This window comes from Nyctibius grandis, chromosome 2, assembly GCF_013368605.1.
Source record: "Nyctibius grandis isolate bNycGra1 chromosome 2, bNycGra1.pri, whole genome shotgun sequence".
Taxonomy (NCBI): domain Eukaryota; kingdom Metazoa; phylum Chordata; class Aves; order Nyctibiiformes; family Nyctibiidae; genus Nyctibius; species Nyctibius grandis.
Genome location: NC_090659.1, coordinates 49138501 through 49156258, shown reverse-complemented (window position 1 = coordinate 49156258; position 17758 = coordinate 49138501). Strand labels below are relative to the sequence as shown.

The following is a 17758-nucleotide window of genomic DNA, read 5'->3' as shown; positions in this document are numbered from 1 at the left end:
CCCAAACCTGTATGAAAGAAGTTGTACCTGATCACCCCATTTCCAGTCTACTCCTCTCACCACTCTGGTACCAATTTTCATCATGGCTGCCAGCTCTGGTCCAGAAACAGGGAGCTGAACAGGTGTAGTTTCCTTTCTTGACTCTTCTAGAACTGTGGCAGAAGCTCCATGAGAAGAGGCAATCATATCTTCTTCAATGTTGTCAGAACTAGGCCCTAAGAGGAAAAAAACATGAAAAAAATTAAAACCAGCTACAAGTTTTTATACGTACCGTTGTCACACTTAAACTTTAAGACACATAAGCTTTGCAATATGAAAGCAGTAACAAACAGGAAAGCTGATTTAACAGGTGATACAGTCAGATGAGCTATTAGGAAACTAAGACATAATGGTTTTGAATGCATAGGGCTTTGAATACTTAGTTTTTGAACAAAAATAAGTGACACATAATGGAGACATTGTGAGTCCAGTGGTTAAATGGTTCTAATAACAGAATTTTTTTGGAAAAAACTTATGAGCATTCCAGTTAAGTACAAGTTATGAGAAGAAATATTTGCTGTTATCTAAGAAACCCAAGAAAGAAAAAGCAAGAGAACTTGAATCATTGCAAAAAAACACCACAGAACTTCTTATAACAGAACAAACAAAGGAAGCTTCCAGCTTAAACATGCAGACTGAGAACGGTTTTAATAAGTAGAACAAATGAAACTGAATGAGTAGGGAGTAGGCACTTTTTAATGTCTTCATTTTAAACTTTCCATTTTTAATTTACTTGTAATGTTTCCACCAAAACTACACTATCACTCCTAAACTCTAGCAAAGGATGGCCAAAGCAAGGGCTTAGGGAAAAATCATGAATGACTAAAGGCTACAGTCAAACTAACCTCCATCTCAACCACGCTTACATATGTAGTTTTTGTATGGAGGGTAAAGGTGAATAGCATTAAGTACTATATTTAAGCAGCGAAGTCATTCTGTAGTTTGGGTACAGCAACAGGTAAAACATACAGGAGACTTACAAAGCATGTGCTTTCTTCCAAACAAGAAACCAAAAGATCTCGTACCTATCAGCCGCAGTGTTGTTTGCGTCAATGCCAGCATGCCAGAATTCAGGAGGAGGCTCAAGGTATTAGCACCGTGCTGCAGTGTCAACATGTTGAGCATGACCAACAAAAAACGTGCTTGTGGAATAGTCCCAAGACTTGGCCCTGCTGGATTCTCATTAGTAATTGTTTGTAGCGGAACAGGCTGCACACCTAATTCAAAAGTAATATAGATAACAAAGTCAGTTGACATTTGGGAGCTACCATAAAATAGGTTATAGATTTGTTTGATGGTTTAAAATATTTTATATTCCCTGCTTAGCTTTAAGAAGTTACAAATTGAAGTTCCAAGAAACTTCTTATAATTTAGATTTTAACAGCAAAATGTTACATTCTCTTAAACACTGAAAAGTGAGTTAAGGGGGAATTGGGAGGAAGTGGAACAACACATGGATGAACAGAAAGTCGAAGTATACCTCAGCACAAACCAAGGGAACTGATTTTAGGATCCCAATTATTGGGAACTTCAAAAAATGAAACGATATTCATTTAAAACAGTTTTCTCCTGAGCCAACAGCAACAAAATGAGATTCACCTAGTTCTTTAAATTTTGCATTAGCATCTAGCAAGATGTTCCGAACATTCTGAACAGCCCACGCGTATAACTTTCCAAAAGTTACTTCTAGCAGCATTCTGTTAAACGGCGGGATCAGATCAACATCCTTCAAGCAGTCAGTAAGAGGTTCCCTTCATAGAAAAACAACAACAAAAATAAGTAAAAAAAAAAACCAAACTTTTTCTTACTGAAGAATTATGACAGCAAAAACAACAAAAAGTTTTACCCTATATTGGCTCCTTCTGGAATAAGCCTCTGCCATCCACAGAACATAGCATACTGCACAGATGGGAGCAAAAAATTTTTTGCTGCCAATTTCAGAATAGTATCTATTCCCTCCAGACGAACTTCTGCTCTTTCCAACTGCAAACGAGAAAAAAAAAAAAATTGTCATACTTAGGTAAACTGTTAATACATGCAATCCCATTCTCATGCACTTTACCTGTTTTAATAAACATTTTCTCATTTTTTCTACATCCACCGGCTCTTCTTTAAGTGCAAATTCAACAATGGTGTTAAGGAGGGCAGACTGCGGATACAAGCCTTGGACATTTTGCTTCAGCCATTTGTATTTGTGGACACCTGTAACTGTACTCAAAAGCGGCGGCCACTTATCCTGCAACACAGGAAGGTAGCATGTGAAAACAAATTTTAAATTACTGAAAATATAAGTTAGTTCATGCAAAACCATGTCCAAATTTAAAATACGGGAGTGGGGGGGGGGGGGGGGAAGCCGGAACTTCTTCCAAGCCAGGGAAGAGCTTAGTATTATTTGTAACTCGTTATCTTGTTTACAATTGTTACATAAAATTACAAATGCATTAATATTCAAAAAAAAGGAAGTAACACATCACAACCTTTTATTCTGAAATGAAGCTTTATCTGAACAGTTCTAGGATTATCAATATTCTAAAAATTAGAGAAAGGATCTTTACATATTCTGAATGTGCAGTACACAAGCTTATTTTTAAGAATTATTCCAGGTTTCACTACAACAATGCACCATATATATATCCCAAACATCATTATCAGAATATTAAATGTCAAGTTACAGCAATCATGCTTTAGCCAATATTTTTTCCTCTTGTTATTTTTATTCACAAGGTTGATTCCAAATTTTATGTCCTACCTTGGGCGATTTGATTGGTATGGGCCTTTTATCTATAGGTGCAGGACTGTGAGGTACCACACAGGGTTCTTCCAAATCACTCTCTTCATTTCCAATTTTGGACTCTTCCACATCAGCAGATTCAGATTTTTTTGGCACTAGAAATAAAAAAAAAATATTCTTTCATGTAACCTGATAACATTTTACAGTGTCATATTTTTAGGTTTGCATGATAACCTAAGCATACAGAATGCATAAGATCTGCCTGTAATAAAATGGAAATGTACCCTTGGTGAACTCTATCATCCCACTATCATCAAATTAGCTCTGGTAATATCTGCAATATGCTTTTATCTTTAAAGACCAACTTCAAAAGCACTTCAGTGTTTGTTCACCACATTAATTTATTTCCAGTTAAACAGTTCTTTGACTACACTGCTTTAATAAAACATGATTTTTAATAAGATGCCACTTCTAGTTAAACTTTACTAAAACCAATTCAGAGGGACTGATACCGATGGATCATTTTTAATATGCTGGAACAGAAAGAAGCATGCCTCACCTAAACTTGACTCTCTTGTCTGTCTGTTTTTGACGTAGGAACTGATGTGTAACCATCGATTTAGAAAACTTCATGAAAACGCAGCAGAAAGCAAATGGCTTTGATGCTTTAGCTAACAAGAGTCTCAAACATATAGCAGCAAACCTTGGAATGAAATTGATTTTCATTGTTTCAAAGAAAACACAACATTAATGTTGCCTTACCCCTTTTTTTCCTTTTTTCTCTAATTATTTTCTGAGCTACCCTCCGCCATCGGGGCAAGGAACTCACAAGTTTAAATTTAGACATTATAGAGAGATCATTGCAAACTGCAGGGCGTAGTTCATTGAATAAGAATCTCAAACGTTCAATAACAGGAGCACAAACTTCCTTGTAAGAACGTCCTTGTTCTTGATGGGTCTAGAAAAGGCATTGAAAGATTAGGTTACTGTTTAATATACAAAAAAACACTTCAAATTAAAAAAATCTAAACTTCAGCAGGTAAGAGGCTTACCTTAATCAGTGAGCATTTTGCTTGGTAGACTACACGACACACATCCACTACAGATTTTGGTAAGGTTTTGTGCTTTACCTGGTCAACTCCAAGGGTACCAGGATGAACAAGAGACAGTGCTACATGACCTTAATGGGAAAAGACAATCTCTGAATATGTATTTCCAAAAACATCCATAGCAGAGTTTAAACTGGTCCAAAACGTATTCTGGGACAGCTATACCATGAGCCTACCTACCCAAATCTTCATGCTTCAGAAGACAACACAATAACAAACGTCCTACTTCTTCCACAGGATGCTCAGGAGGGAATGTGATGGGCGTTGTTAAGTGACACTGTTTACAGTATCTCTCTATTTGACACAAGAAGTCCTACAAAAACACACAACAGCCTCTATTTAACTTTGTTTTTAAATACAACAAAAGGACTCAGAATACTGCAGCGAGCATTTAAATAACACTGAATAATCTCCACAATCCGAACTAACATTCAGAAGTCAGACACACCATGCAGTATGCACTATTTAAGACACAGCAATTACAACCCTATACTACCAAGAATATCCTGTATCATTCTTCTTGTCTGAAGAGCAACATGGCTCAAGGAACAAAGCTACTACTGCTTTTATCTCTTCCTGACATAGCCAGGTCACCTAATATGATTTTTAATTGTCTTCTCCTGACTCACCATTACTGCTATTCCATTCTCCCAAGGACTATTTGGGTTTTTTGATACGGGAACTGAACTCAAAGGGTTAGAAAATCTGAAGGTACTACAGAAAACAGTGACCAATGTAAACCTTAGGGGTTTTCATAATATCCACGATTCCAACTAGGTGAAACCTGAACCCCAAGGCACAAAAGGACTTTAAGACAAAAGCATATGTGCACCTGTCACATAAAATACATTTGCACTTTGACAAAGAAAACTCCACCTTAGTTCAACTGGAGGTGAGCAGGGTCTGTCAATACTACTAAAATTTGACATGGAAAGTAGTGCATTATTTATTTTTCGGTAAGAATACACTTAAATTTTTTAGTTCTCCCACTCGAAAATTCAAAAGAAAAACTGTACTGTTATGACATTAAGTGAAATATGCAAAATCTTTCCATTAGTAGTATTAAATCACTCCTTTCACAAAAAGTAATTCTAAATAACTTTTTTGATTGTTTTGTTATAACTTTTGGAGAATTTTCACCAAAAAAACTGTTTCAGGCCACCGTCTCCCTTCAGCAACATTTTTTGTGAACAGAACTACTGAGAGCTTACCTTCACAGTGTGATCCTGAATATTATTATCTGCAATAGCTTGGAGAAAAGGTTGTGAATGGTCACTCAAACTTAATCGATGTGTATATAGTTTTGATTTATTTGGGGTAGTGTTACCAGGTGAACTGCAATGGTCTTCATCTTTTTCCTCATTGTAACTGTAATGAATCTGACTAGTTTGCAAGCCTCCAGAGAAGATAGATGACTTCAACCATTCTAAAAGAAAGAAAAGAAAACATAAATGTATATTCTGATGAAAGATTAAGCTATCAAGATTCAACAATTCCCTCAAATAAAATGCACACACAGGTCCAAACAGAAGCTTTAGCAGCTCTTCCATTTGCTTAAACTTTTTCACAGAAAAAAAAGGGTTCTGCAACTAAGGAATAATTAAGTAACAAGGCAGCCAACACCTGTTTAGAATTAATCAGGCCTCAGCTAGTTTTCTATGATTAATATTGAATTATACCCTCTATTTACCAAATTAAGATACCCAACAAGACAGAATCCAACACCAGATGCTTCAGGCGCTCTTAACTGAACAGAAATTAGTGAGATAACTGTGCTATATAGAGTCTCCTTTCTCTTCCAGTATTCTCTCTATATTACAAAATTCTGGATATTTAACTGTTCAGAATCATCTAATCCTCATTTAAATCTTGCTAAATTATTGGACCTTGATGAGTGTGGTAATTAATATTAAGAATAAATAACTTGTTCAGAAGACAGCAAAACTGAAGAGATATCAGATATCCAGTTAGTTTATTTGGCCTGTGTCTTTTTCTTGCATGCTTTAACATATATTTATCATTTAAGCTCAAAATGAAGTTCTGCTTACTGGCACATTCAACTTCCAGAGGAGAAAGTGGTGTGCTCATTGCCAGGTAGGAAGCATGTAGTCCAAGGAGGAGACCCAAATTCCTTTCTGTGTCTATCAGAGGTGATGACAAAGTACTGAGATCTGGCGTTGTAATCACTTCCTGGTCAGGCTAATTGAAAGAAATAGGAGTTGAAAGCTAGAACTGGGCTCCAACAAGAATTCTGAAAGCAAAGCAATACTTTACTTCAGAAAGTGTGTATCCATTAACATATGACATTTTTACCTCCATATACTGGCCAACACAGAAGGCATGCATTGACTCCCGTGTGTCCTCAAATTGCAAAGCAGCTTCCAATGCAACAACTGGGTCCTCACCTGCAAACTGAGCTAATGAAAGAATGAAAGAATGATAGTCAGTATAATATCTAAAAATCTGTTTATGCCATCTAGTTTTGGAACAGAAGTAATTTGTGTCTTTAATTCAGATGCTGATTCTCACCAAGTATGCTACTGCCAGTTAAAGACTGGGTTTGGAAGTCCTTTATATCATACACTTTCCCATCAATCACTGTCCAAAATCCTCCATCTTTGTTGTGGTTCTCTAGATCAGCTTTACGTATAAGTGTCACCTCCTCATTATTTCTGCAACTCTGGGCAGTAAAAAATGAACCTACAGGTATAAAACAGAATAGAGAATTTATCAAGAGAAAAACAGAAAGTAAAGCTTTTTCTGAGCAGTCTTTTACTAGTGGCCTAACCAAATTCTTCACTTCTGTTCAAAGGCTGCTTGTCTTTTGATGCGCTTAAAAGTCAAAATGGCTATTAATATGTTCCTGCCTACATATTATGCAATTGAATTGTCTGTATGCTGTATTGTTTTATGCACTAATCTCCAAGGTCACACTGTCAAAGACCTAGCGTTGCCCAGCTATACAGCTGTTTTGATTGGAAGTGGAGCAGAACAACTGGTGTTCTGGCAAATCATTGCTCTAGTCTGTTCTCCCTCAAAATTACTTCAGTTTTATTACATGCTTGCCTGCAAGGCACTGGCTGTACATTTAATTTCAGTCTAAATCCTTTTCTTTTTTAAATAAAAGATGGAAGGTTACATACACGTTAGAACTCTTCCAATCTACATATCAGTAAACTACTTCTAACTAAAGGTAATTTCATCTAGGCAAGAAACATCAGACCAATGTTCACACACATGTGCCTTCATCTCAGTTTGGTCTATTAGACCAGTAACTCAATTTTCACATAGTTTTTGCTCTCCCCAACACACTACTGTCTAGCAGTGGGACCTTTAGTTCTCTTGGGTTATGCCAATCATGTTCCATTCCTCCCTCCACCAGTAAAATGCTCACAGTCAGAAACGCACATTTTCTGCTTCTCTTTTCACTCCAGACACAACCCATGTTACAAAGTGCCCTGGAAAATGCAAACTTCCTTATTTCAAAGCTTTCACATTACTCTCCCTTTATGTTACGGACAGAACTTAGTAACAAAATGCACAGATGTACTACTTACGTTTTCACTGCAACTTTTCACACTCAAAATGCAAAATTATGTGAACTACTTCTTTATAAAGTTGCATTTGTACTCTGCTTAATCCTCCCTCTATACAAAACTTCCTTAAGAATTTATTTACAGAAACAAATACTGCCATATGACTGCCATATGAATTGGTTAATAAAAATTTGTACTGTGAAGTAGAATTCCCTTCCTGAGAGTAGTTAATGAATAGTCACCATTATTATATACCTACTTTATGAAAACATAAATAAATAATCCAGGTGCTACTAGTACATACCCATTATTCCTGGCCATGCTAAATCCTCGTTGTCATCCCTTTCCTTTCCAGGGGCTAAATGGTCAAATCTGTCTAGATGTTCTAGCAAGCCAGCCAACAGAGGGATAGCACCAGCTTCCTGCATTAATCCAGCGTTTTTACTGAGGAGCAGCACTACAGAAACCACCAGTTCTGGAAGAAGAATGCCTAAAACACAGAAGACATTCAGATTTAACTCAAGACCTACGTTTACAGCACCATGGAAGCAAATCACCAAGCAATACATTTGCCTTCTAGTACTGCTTTAGTACAAAGCTCTTCCGCATCAAATCTGTCCTCCTCCTCTTCCATCAAAAGATTAAACTGACCCTTTTTTAGTCATTTAGAACTTTCAAGAACATCTACAGTAGAACTTTATAATTTCATGGAAGGGGAGGAAATGAAAACAGCAAAGAAAAAAAACTACCTGTTAAATCTCCATCCACGACATAAGATACTTCTGCAAAATGCCTATGACTAGTAGAAGCAATGCTGGTTGCCACAGGAAGTATATCACCAATGTGTGTGCACAGAAGAGCAGTGTATTTCTTCAGTAAAGAGCCAATGCCTAAGAGGTCAGGACCTGTATAAAAAGGAGGAAGAGCACAGAAAACCATGACATAGTCATATTTAAGGAACAGATTTCAAAAGCTGTCAAGTCCTTCTGAAATGCAGCCACTCAGTATTAGCATGAAATTAAGAAACCACATCTTTTTAAAGCTTTTTAAGAGTTTATAGAAGTTTATTATATAAATCCTGTTGCCTTCCAAACCTCAATTTTACTTTACAAAAAACAATTTTAAGAGACCACTTCCAAACACTTTTCAGACAGACTCAGCAACTAGGCTGATAAATGAGACAAGAAGATAAATCAAAATAAGAAACTGCTGTCCTGTAAAAGAGGTATTACAGAAATGCTTGGGGGGGTGGGGCTTATTTTTTTTACAATGACTTACTGTATGTATTAGGCACCTGCCCAACACAATCTCCTGGATAAAGTTTACTAACAAGTAGACGCTGAAAGCGGAGCAACAGATCCAGAGAAGCAGATCTCTCTTTGCTACAATGTTCATGGTCCATGCAGGAAGAAATGCGACGAGCAACATCTTTTAGTTTGGCTATCGTCTGTGAAGCGATGTTCCTAATTGGTATAAAAGCATTGTAAAGGGAGCTGATAGTGAAGACAGTCCACAGAAACATGGGTTAAGCTTTTGCTAGATTTTCACACAAATATCTAAGAAACTTATGCAAACTTTCTTTGCAGGATGTTCCTTTGTTTGTACCATAGTACCCAAAAAGTCAGTGGTTTTTGTGGAGGCATTTTGTTTAACAGGATTTGTAAAATACATCAATTTTGTATTTTTTGTCATCACTCACCACAAAAAACATAATCTGACAATTTTCACTGAAAGGCTGCAATGAAAGTTATGACACTATGTAGTTCAAGAGAGTCTCGATATTGATTAAATTACATGGTTATCATCACAATTAAGTGAAAAAGCACAATACATTTCTTAGTAATCTCATAATTACTTCCTGCTACATATGCTACATGTTAAATACTGCTGTAGCTGACATAAAGAAGCTTTGTTCTCAGCACCCTATTGGTCATGCATTCACAATTCTTTCTCAGTGTCAAGAATTTAAAATTCAGGTTTCTTCCCCACTTATAGCCCCAGCTACAATCTCTTTGAGGAAAAACACTCAGTTCTAAATAAATTTGTGCTGATTCTTATACTTTGTAAGGACAACCTTCTGAACGTTTGTCCTATATTTCTTACACAGACTTTCAGAGTAGAGGAAAAAGTATCAAAATACATAAAAGTAAGGCAATAAGTCTTTCTAAAATCAGGTAATTAAGTATAGAACTTTGCTCCTTAGCAAACATAAAATAGCAAAACTATAGATAAGCTAGGAGAATGTTCAATATTTTGAATTCTGGGGAGCTAAAATGTTAGCAGGATTCTATTTGCTAACCAAAATTAGTCATGCTTTAGTTGACTACTTCATAAAACATCTAACAGATCTTTTGTACAAAAATAAAAGACAAATTCAAAGCAATTACCTTAGTAACTGCTGAATTAACTGAACTAATGGTAAACTTTGTTTTCCTGCAGATTCATAGATTCCAGTATTAATAAGGTCTTTGTCTAATGGAGTCCTGCTCCTATGAAGCGTTGATGCATTTGCTTCTTGTTCATCAATTTCTTTTTCTTTCTGTGCTTCTTTTTTCGCTTCAATATCCTAAAAAAGTAAAACAAGTTAAAGAAAACATGTGAACTGCCACTGTGATTATGAAACATTTTACTAACAAGTATTCATGATAACAAGATCAAGTTACTTTTACCTATGCCAGAAATGAAACAATTCCTACCAGACAAATGTGTATTGTATATTCCATAACAACCACATGGGCACACTCTTTTTTAAACAATTATAATATAAAAAGAAAGTGGGGGGGGGGGGGGGGGGGGGGGGCGGTGTTGAAGGTAAACAAGAGTGGACAAACTCCAAATTCAATTTCCACCAAACCAAGTTAACAATTGATTTCTGTTCTACGTATGTTTAAACATGCCAGTAGCTGCTGCACAGTTCACAGCTGAAGACATGTTTACTCTGTATTTATAAAAGTAACAAATCCAGTCCACTGCAGAAGAACCTGGGTTAGATTTGCTACTGAGCTATAGTCATACAGAACTCCACGGACACAAATTCACTTGGGTTTTAGACAATGTAAATCAATCTGTGCAGGTCTGTATGTTGCCACCTAGATCACTTTCAGCATATATCTGAAGTTGGCTCAGGCATCTCTGACCTATGCTATAATGTAAATGTGCCCTAGGAGACTTGGTTAAGAAACAAGAGGTCCTGCGTGTCTTTAAATACAACAGAAAATGCTAATACTAGACTATGCATTAAAGCAAAACTTAATACATGCATTTCATCTGCATCACAAACCTTCCCATTTACCAACAGTGGAGAGAAACCAAGAAGAAAATGTACTAGGAAGAATTAAACAAATTAAAAGGCAAGGGAAAAGCACTTTTTTGTTTTCACAGCCATACATAAATATGGCAATTTACATCAGTCTGTGCAGAGGATGGCCCATCTCTGAGAAGCTAATGGACAAGAAAGTATATACAGAATGTTTCTTTCATCCTTTGTGTAACTAGTCAGCATCTGTTAAACATTCGAACCAGCCTGAAATGAAGCCTATGGAAATTTGGGATGCTGCAAAGAGTTAATTCATCTTGAATTCATAAGTAAGGCTGAAATTTCTGCTGGAGAGATATGGGTGACATTAAGGAAGTGAAGAACTCAAGAATCCCACAGAAAGGTACAAAGCGCTTTGTAAAATCATGCTGCTATTATAGAGCTTTATGAAAAAGTTTGTTACCATTGTTAAAATCGTCACTCTAGGCAACGAGGAGAAACACTACTAAAAAGGAGAACATGATTCATGCTTCCATACAAACACTGGCTCAAGTTTCAGGTCAAAAGAGGATAACATCAATCAACAAACTTCAGAAAACACTTGATACACTTCTTATTCTGTTTACACAGAACTGCAAAGCTGCTGAAACGTACCTGAATTTCTGCAGTAATAGCAGCATTTAGTGCAGACTCTAAGCCTCCATCAGCCATCAAGCTGCCCACCAAGAGGTCAATCATAAATCTACGGCCTGGACTTACATTCATTTCATTTCCTGAAACTAAGAATGGAAGAAGTTATTAATGAACTAGAAATGCAAGCACAAAACAGATAGGTTTAAATCTTAGGACGAACCTGCACTGGGTAAGAGCGCTGAGAGAGCCCTAGCCCGCTCTTCTGCTGTTGGCAGTAACACAGACCATCCACTCTGCAGCACTGCTTGGGCAGCCGATTGCACAGTGTTAAGAACACCAGCATTGCTTGCTAATGTTACTACTGTCTGCTTCAGGCTGTTGAGCAGTATACTGCCCAAACCTAAGCCAAGGCATTCCGGATCCACCTGATGACTAATGGCAGCATGAAGCTGAAAAAAAGAAAGGAAAAAAAAAAAGGGCAAATTTTAATTAAGAAGAGATGTGAACTTGAAAAAAAAAGTCCATCCTGAAGCAATTAAGCTCACTAACCAAGATACAAACTTTCATCTGTAAATTTGTAAAATTAAAGGGAAATGCTAACTTGCCCAACCACATACTGAATTTAAACTAATACTCAAAGATTATGAACTATACTTAACTATACCCCCTAAAATTCTGAACTATAACAACATAAAGAATAACCTAAACTGTTTCTACTTCGCTACAGTATGCTAGAAAGAGTAGTGCATCTTCTATGTGATATGTCAGATACTTTTTAAAGAGAACATCAACTCTTAAAAATGCTATTTAAAGTTCTTAGAAATGCTCAAAATATCTGAGTGTATGGGCTTATTGAGTGAGTATACAACACTTAATCCATTTACATTTTATGTTTATAGTTCATTTTTAATGAGATCCAAAAGCTCTGGAGAAGAAAGAAAAGAACCATTAGCTGCCAAATTTCATTATATTGTACTTATTCCAGTTTTTAAATCAATAAAAATGCTTTGAAGCCCATTAAGTCCACTATTTTCATCCAAGCAATTTACTGAAACATGTAGTTGAATGACTGCTCAACGTCATCGTCAATTGTATGCAACTGAAGGTACCTGAAGCCTTAGAAGGTTTAATGTTGCCACAGCCATACACTCCTTTTCCTGAGGAGGGGGCCAGTCAGAGGAGCCATCCATTCCCTCCGTCACTTGTCTTAATAAAAGGTCTAGCTGCTCAAACGTCATGGGGCAAACATCCACCACAAAAGGCACCCGCAAGCCTATTGACCATTCTGAACATGATGACCAAGCAAAACTCTATAAATGGAAACAATATATGAAGTTCAACAGTTATTTCACAAACATAAGATGACACTAATTAGAAAGAGGAGTGTAAAGCTAAAATCTGCCTTCAGACAGTAAGAGAAGATGCAGAAATAATATCAGCACATGTGTTGAAGAGAACCCTCCACTTGCATCCTTGTAAACATACATAGAACCCTACCAATCCCAGAAAAGAACTCTTATCACATTTTCCAAAGTGCTGTTACACCAGTCCAGATACCTTCTGCTTGACAACTCTTCAACTGCTGTACCAGACAAAAAACAAAACGGGTAAATAGCTGCTTCTCAGAATACTCAGAGGGAAAGCTAGTCATCCCTTTTTGGCAGAAAAACTGCACAAGGTTTGTTTTTTCCAAGCCTTCATTTATTCAGAATAAGAAATAAGAAAAGTCATGCAAGCACAGAAAGAGAGACTGGGATTAGTGTACAGAACTAGCCTCGGTGAGAGACAAAGACATATCACAACTAACAATTCAAAAACAAAACTTACCTGAGCAGGACCACAAGCAATTCCAACGATATGCTTTGTGTCTAATCCTGGGAGAGCTGCGGGCTCTGGTTTGGTGATCCGCAAAGTATCAAAATGTTGACACTGATCATTGCTTCCCCAGCTATGCACTTCACTATCTTCAGTCAGTGCTAAACAATGGGTAGATCCAGCTGCCACGTCTATTACTTTTTTTCCTGATAGGAAAGTCAAATATCAAAAATATAACTTAAACATTACAATCATTAACAGAAGAACATCAGAGGTAAGGAAAACTGTGCTAATTACAACCATACTTAACTATGAACACATTACAGATGTCAAGAGTCTCACCTTTGCCTTAGTAGTGGACTGAAAGAGCACAGCAAAAGAAAAACCAAGGAAATATTTAAAGACTCTTAAGAGACAGCTTAAGTACAAAAGTTCATAAGTCCTTTAAAATCTTCTATTTTGTATCCCTTCTACTTAAGTACTTTTTCAGGAAAGATCTATTAAAAGATCTCCCCATCTACAAACAGAGACTGTAAAGTTATACTGTAGTCATTAGTTCAGAAGTTACTTTCAATTAGATCATTCATCATACACGAACAATTATTTTAGGAAAGACAGAGCAATAAAACAGGTTTCTTCCTCATCCTCCCCTACAGAATCTCAGGTTTCTCACAAATGCAAGAAATAGTCTTCACTCTGTTACAAACTACTTAAAAGTACTGGCATGAACGCAACTTTAACATTACTTGTTGCCTGTGATTTTCATTTATTCCACTCACATGCCTTAACCTAAGCGCATATATTTTTATATATATATATTTATTTGCATCATAATGCAAAAATATAAGTTTTAAATAAGCATTTCTGAGAACCTAATAAAAGAAAAGCAGTTAAGAATAAAGAGAACACAAGACAAGCAGCATTTAAAGTGGTCATAACATAGTGGCTCTAAGTCTGCTAGAATGCTAAAGGTATAAACACAGAAGTGACGGGAAATGTGCACTATTACCTTTTCCAATGCAACCAGCATAAAATATGACAGAGTACATGGTACTATCATTCTTAAAGTTGAGATCATTGGTGTCCAGTAAAAGGTTCCAACAACAACAAAAAGAACTTCGGGATATTTCCAGCTCTGATAATTACCTTTCAAGCCTTCCAGCAGTTTGGGGTATCGAACATGCTCTTCTGTTCCATGCCCAAGTCTCTGATTGTCACCTTTTCCCCAGGTGTAGACCTGGCCATCTTTGGTTAAAGCGATAGAAAACTGACTCCCGCAGCGTACTTTCACAATGTCCAGATCTTGAAGTTTTTCTATCAGCTTGGGAGTCTTGCAACCATCACTGCCTCCCCTTCCCAGTTTTCCATAATCTCCATCACCCCAAGACCATACTTGGCCTTTAAATCAAGAGAAAGAAAACAAAAAATATTGCATTGCTTTTTCATGTAAGGAAGTTACCTGTTTTGACAAGCAAGTTCTTAAAAATCTGGGATTCTCTAGTAAGTACAATTTTCACATTGCAATTTAAGAACAGCAGTTATGAATTAACGTCTAATAGTTCATGACAGTAAGAAGGAAGAAAAAGACTTGCAAAGTTTTCATGTTGATAAAACTGAACATCAAAACACATAACATGCACTGAAAATTCATCAGCGTACAGGAAGCTCTTCTTAAAAATATACCAAGTATAGGATCTACTGCAATTAAGCCTGTAGTATGTTCTTTAGTTAAAAACTGCCTTCTTTTATTATAAGGTGTTATTTATAACAACTTGTGAAATCTTCTTCCACATCAAAAGGCCAAACTGACTGTGAAACCTGTTTTCTTAATTTTCAGTTCTTGTCATTCAGCCATTTCACAAAATGGAATTAAAAGTGCTATTGACTATCATGTTCTTTTAAAATATATTACTAAATCTAGGCCCTGATGTAGGAACATAGAAATAGTCAAGTCATTCTGCATAAAATAAAATTATGGTTCAAGGATGGTAAACCCATGCATGTCCAAAAAGTAAGTCTTGGTTTACACTCTGATGCATTTATGTTCCCTACTTGCATAAGCGAGTCTCTAAGGTATTCTGATAAGCAATGGAAGCACGCAAGAAGGAAACCAAGAACAACAACAACAAAAAAAAATTAAAATCCGGGTTTCCATTTCCTGAATGAGTAAACCTTTCGGCTTTTAAATACTGCACATCACCAGAACCAGCTATATTTTAGAAGAGCAACTAGCTTCCAAGAGCTATCTGCTTTCTAAGGGACGACTCTGGGGCTTTAACTTTACACAGTGAAATTCAGGTTTTGAATCTGTCTCACCCTAAGCACCTGGCTCAAGGACACTAGGAAGCAGAATTCCAATATAGCCTCTCTTTGGCATCTCCCATAGGTTAACAAAGACAACTCTCCTACTCAAAATTCTGGCTGTTGTGACAACATGAGTTATTTGCACTTATATAATAACACATAAAATTTAGATGTGTATGTACATGTATGTAATACTTTATGTGCATATTATGCAATTACATGGGTTATTTAAAATATATATAACATAAATGGAAATATATATTTGCATATTCATAATGAATATATTGCATATCTATGCATGGAAATATATCTGCATACATTATACGCAAAATGTATAAATGCACATACATATTTCCCCAAAAGGAATTTCAGCTTCAAATTCTTACAGAAGTCAAGCCACCAAAACTAAGCATAATGTTTGCAGTATAAATATGTTCAGAATGAAAGGAAGAAAATGTCAGCTGACTTAAAGTGTTAAGTTATATTTTACTACTAACCATTTTCAGTAACTGCAAGAGTCTGAGCATCTCCACTCCCACAGGACACATCAATAACTTTGAGTCCTTTCAGCCCTGTGACCAGCATTGGGATGGTCTGATCTTCGCTAGAACCTTCAAAACAAAGTAGTTCTGTGAGAAGCAAAACCAAGAAGGCCTGGTAGGCTCTTTTGTTTGTTTGTTTTTTGTTTGCTTTTGGGTGTTTTGTTGTGTGGGGTTGGGGGGTGTTGGTTTGGGTTTGTTTTCAGATTTGAACATAATGAATAAGCTCCCATATGGTTTCTTCAGTATCTCATATGGATTTAACCCATGAGATAGTCTTTGCTTCACAAGGAAGAGAACACAGAACAGTGCAGATTTTTCTTCTCCATCCAGCTGCTCATTTTCACAAACTCATAGAAATTTAGTGTTTTTAAGACAATTCCTCCCGTAATTATTTCAATTCACGTGTAACCACATATGTTTCTCAAATCAGCTTTAGGGAGGTTGGATAAGAGATCATTTGAGACAGGCACTAAAAAATTCTTTGACAAACAACTTCAAGACATCAAGTAACATACCATGACCAAGCCTGCCATAGTTGCCTCGTCCCCATGTATATAGTTCTCCTTCAGCAGTAATGGCTGCACTATAGGTGCTTCCACATGCAATATGAACAACGTGTTTCCCAGCTTGCTTTCCAGATAAAGCAGATATCATCTTCGGTTCTTCCAGAGGGCTATTTAAAGAGAATGTGACATATTTCACAAAAGGTGATCTGATGAGTAGATAATAAAAGGTGTAACATACTTGTCAGAAAACAATTGCTGCAATTCTACCTGAAAACCTTATTACTAGTCTGAAGTATCAAGATATAAATAGAGTTGAAGCCAAAAATTAAGTTCAGGTTGTTCAACAACATACAAACTGCTGAAGGAATGTCTCTGACTTCTATTTCCAATTAAATGAATGCAATGTTTTTAAAAATATTTGTCTACTATAAAAAAAGATCTTTAATCGCTATATTGAAACAATTAATTTCATGACACTGCTAACCCTTGTGTAGTAACTCCATTGCTTTATAGGGAATTCAGCACTGAGGGAAGACTTTTAAAACCTCTAAAATATACTGATGTACACTCCCTACAGAATGCCCCTGTAGAAGACTGCCCCTACACAAAAGCAGGACACTAATGTTATTGTTTAACACAGGGGAAAAAAGGAATGATATATGCAATGTGACTGCATAGGAAATTATGACCCCACTCTGACATCCGAGTCCATGCTCCTAGAGAAAACGTGTTGTGGATTCATAAAACCATGAATAAAAGGCCTAATAACCGTGCAACAACTACTACACCCTCTATAAGTATTTCAGAAAGTGCCATTAATACAGAACTAGGAACATTACAGGCAGAGAAAACACGCAGGGAGAATGCAATTTCTGTTTGATAACAGAGAAGAATGTCAAATGCTGAACGTGCTTGTATACACAACTAAATAGTTTTTACTATGAATTCGGAACACCGGCAAATAAATGTTACGATTATTTTCATTACATACACTGTATCCCCATGGCCTAGTCTTCCACCATCTCCACAACCCCAAGAGAAAACTTCACCATTTGCTGACAAAGCAAGATAGTGATGCCCATCTGAATGTGCTGCTATCTTCACAATATTTCTGGAAGATAGACTCTGCACCAGCTGTGGTCCCTGTGAACCAAACAAAAGCAATACACTTAAAAAAAAGCTTATATTTTCCATCACTTGCCTATATACAGAATAAAACCTTAGGAAAAGTGTACCTGATTATCAAAACTGTACACTCACATTAATGAAGTGAAGGTATAAAGCAAA

At 36.5% G+C, this 17758-nt stretch overlaps 1 protein-coding gene across 5 annotated transcripts in view; it reads right to left on the bottom strand.

The window, feature by feature from the left end:
- HERC2 (HECT and RLD domain containing E3 ubiquitin protein ligase 2) overlaps window positions 1-17758 on the bottom strand; it is a 119746-nt gene that overhangs the window by 67022 nt on the left and 34966 nt on the right. For all 5 annotated transcript variants that reach the window (XM_068395633.1, XM_068395635.1, XM_068395634.1 and 2 more), the window contains exons 12-36: window positions 17463-17614; window positions 16481-16638; window positions 15921-16034; window positions 14266-14517; window positions 13132-13325; window positions 12414-12614; window positions 11525-11753; window positions 11326-11450; window positions 9803-9981; window positions 8694-8878; window positions 8165-8320; window positions 7720-7905; window positions 6409-6579; window positions 6193-6296; window positions 5928-6078; window positions 5091-5305; window positions 4060-4192; window positions 3823-3950; window positions 3533-3728; window positions 2789-2925; window positions 2102-2275; window positions 1886-2022; window positions 1639-1790; window positions 1065-1256; window positions 28-215 (exon numbers count right to left, since the gene is read on the bottom strand). In XM_068395633.1, the coding sequence (XP_068251734.1) occupies window positions 28-215; window positions 1065-1256; window positions 1639-1790; window positions 1886-2022; window positions 2102-2275; window positions 2789-2925; window positions 3533-3728; window positions 3823-3950; window positions 4060-4192; window positions 5091-5305; window positions 5928-6078; window positions 6193-6296; window positions 6409-6579; window positions 7720-7905; window positions 8165-8320; window positions 8694-8878; window positions 9803-9981; window positions 11326-11450; window positions 11525-11753; window positions 12414-12614; window positions 13132-13325; window positions 14266-14517; window positions 15921-16034; window positions 16481-16638; window positions 17463-17614 (4209 nt within the window). The remainder of the gene's footprint in view (window positions 1-27; window positions 216-1064; window positions 1257-1638; window positions 1791-1885; window positions 2023-2101; window positions 2276-2788; window positions 2926-3532; window positions 3729-3822; window positions 3951-4059; window positions 4193-5090; window positions 5306-5927; window positions 6079-6192; window positions 6297-6408; window positions 6580-7719; window positions 7906-8164; window positions 8321-8693; window positions 8879-9802; window positions 9982-11325; window positions 11451-11524; window positions 11754-12413; window positions 12615-13131; window positions 13326-14265; window positions 14518-15920; window positions 16035-16480; window positions 16639-17462; window positions 17615-17758) is intronic.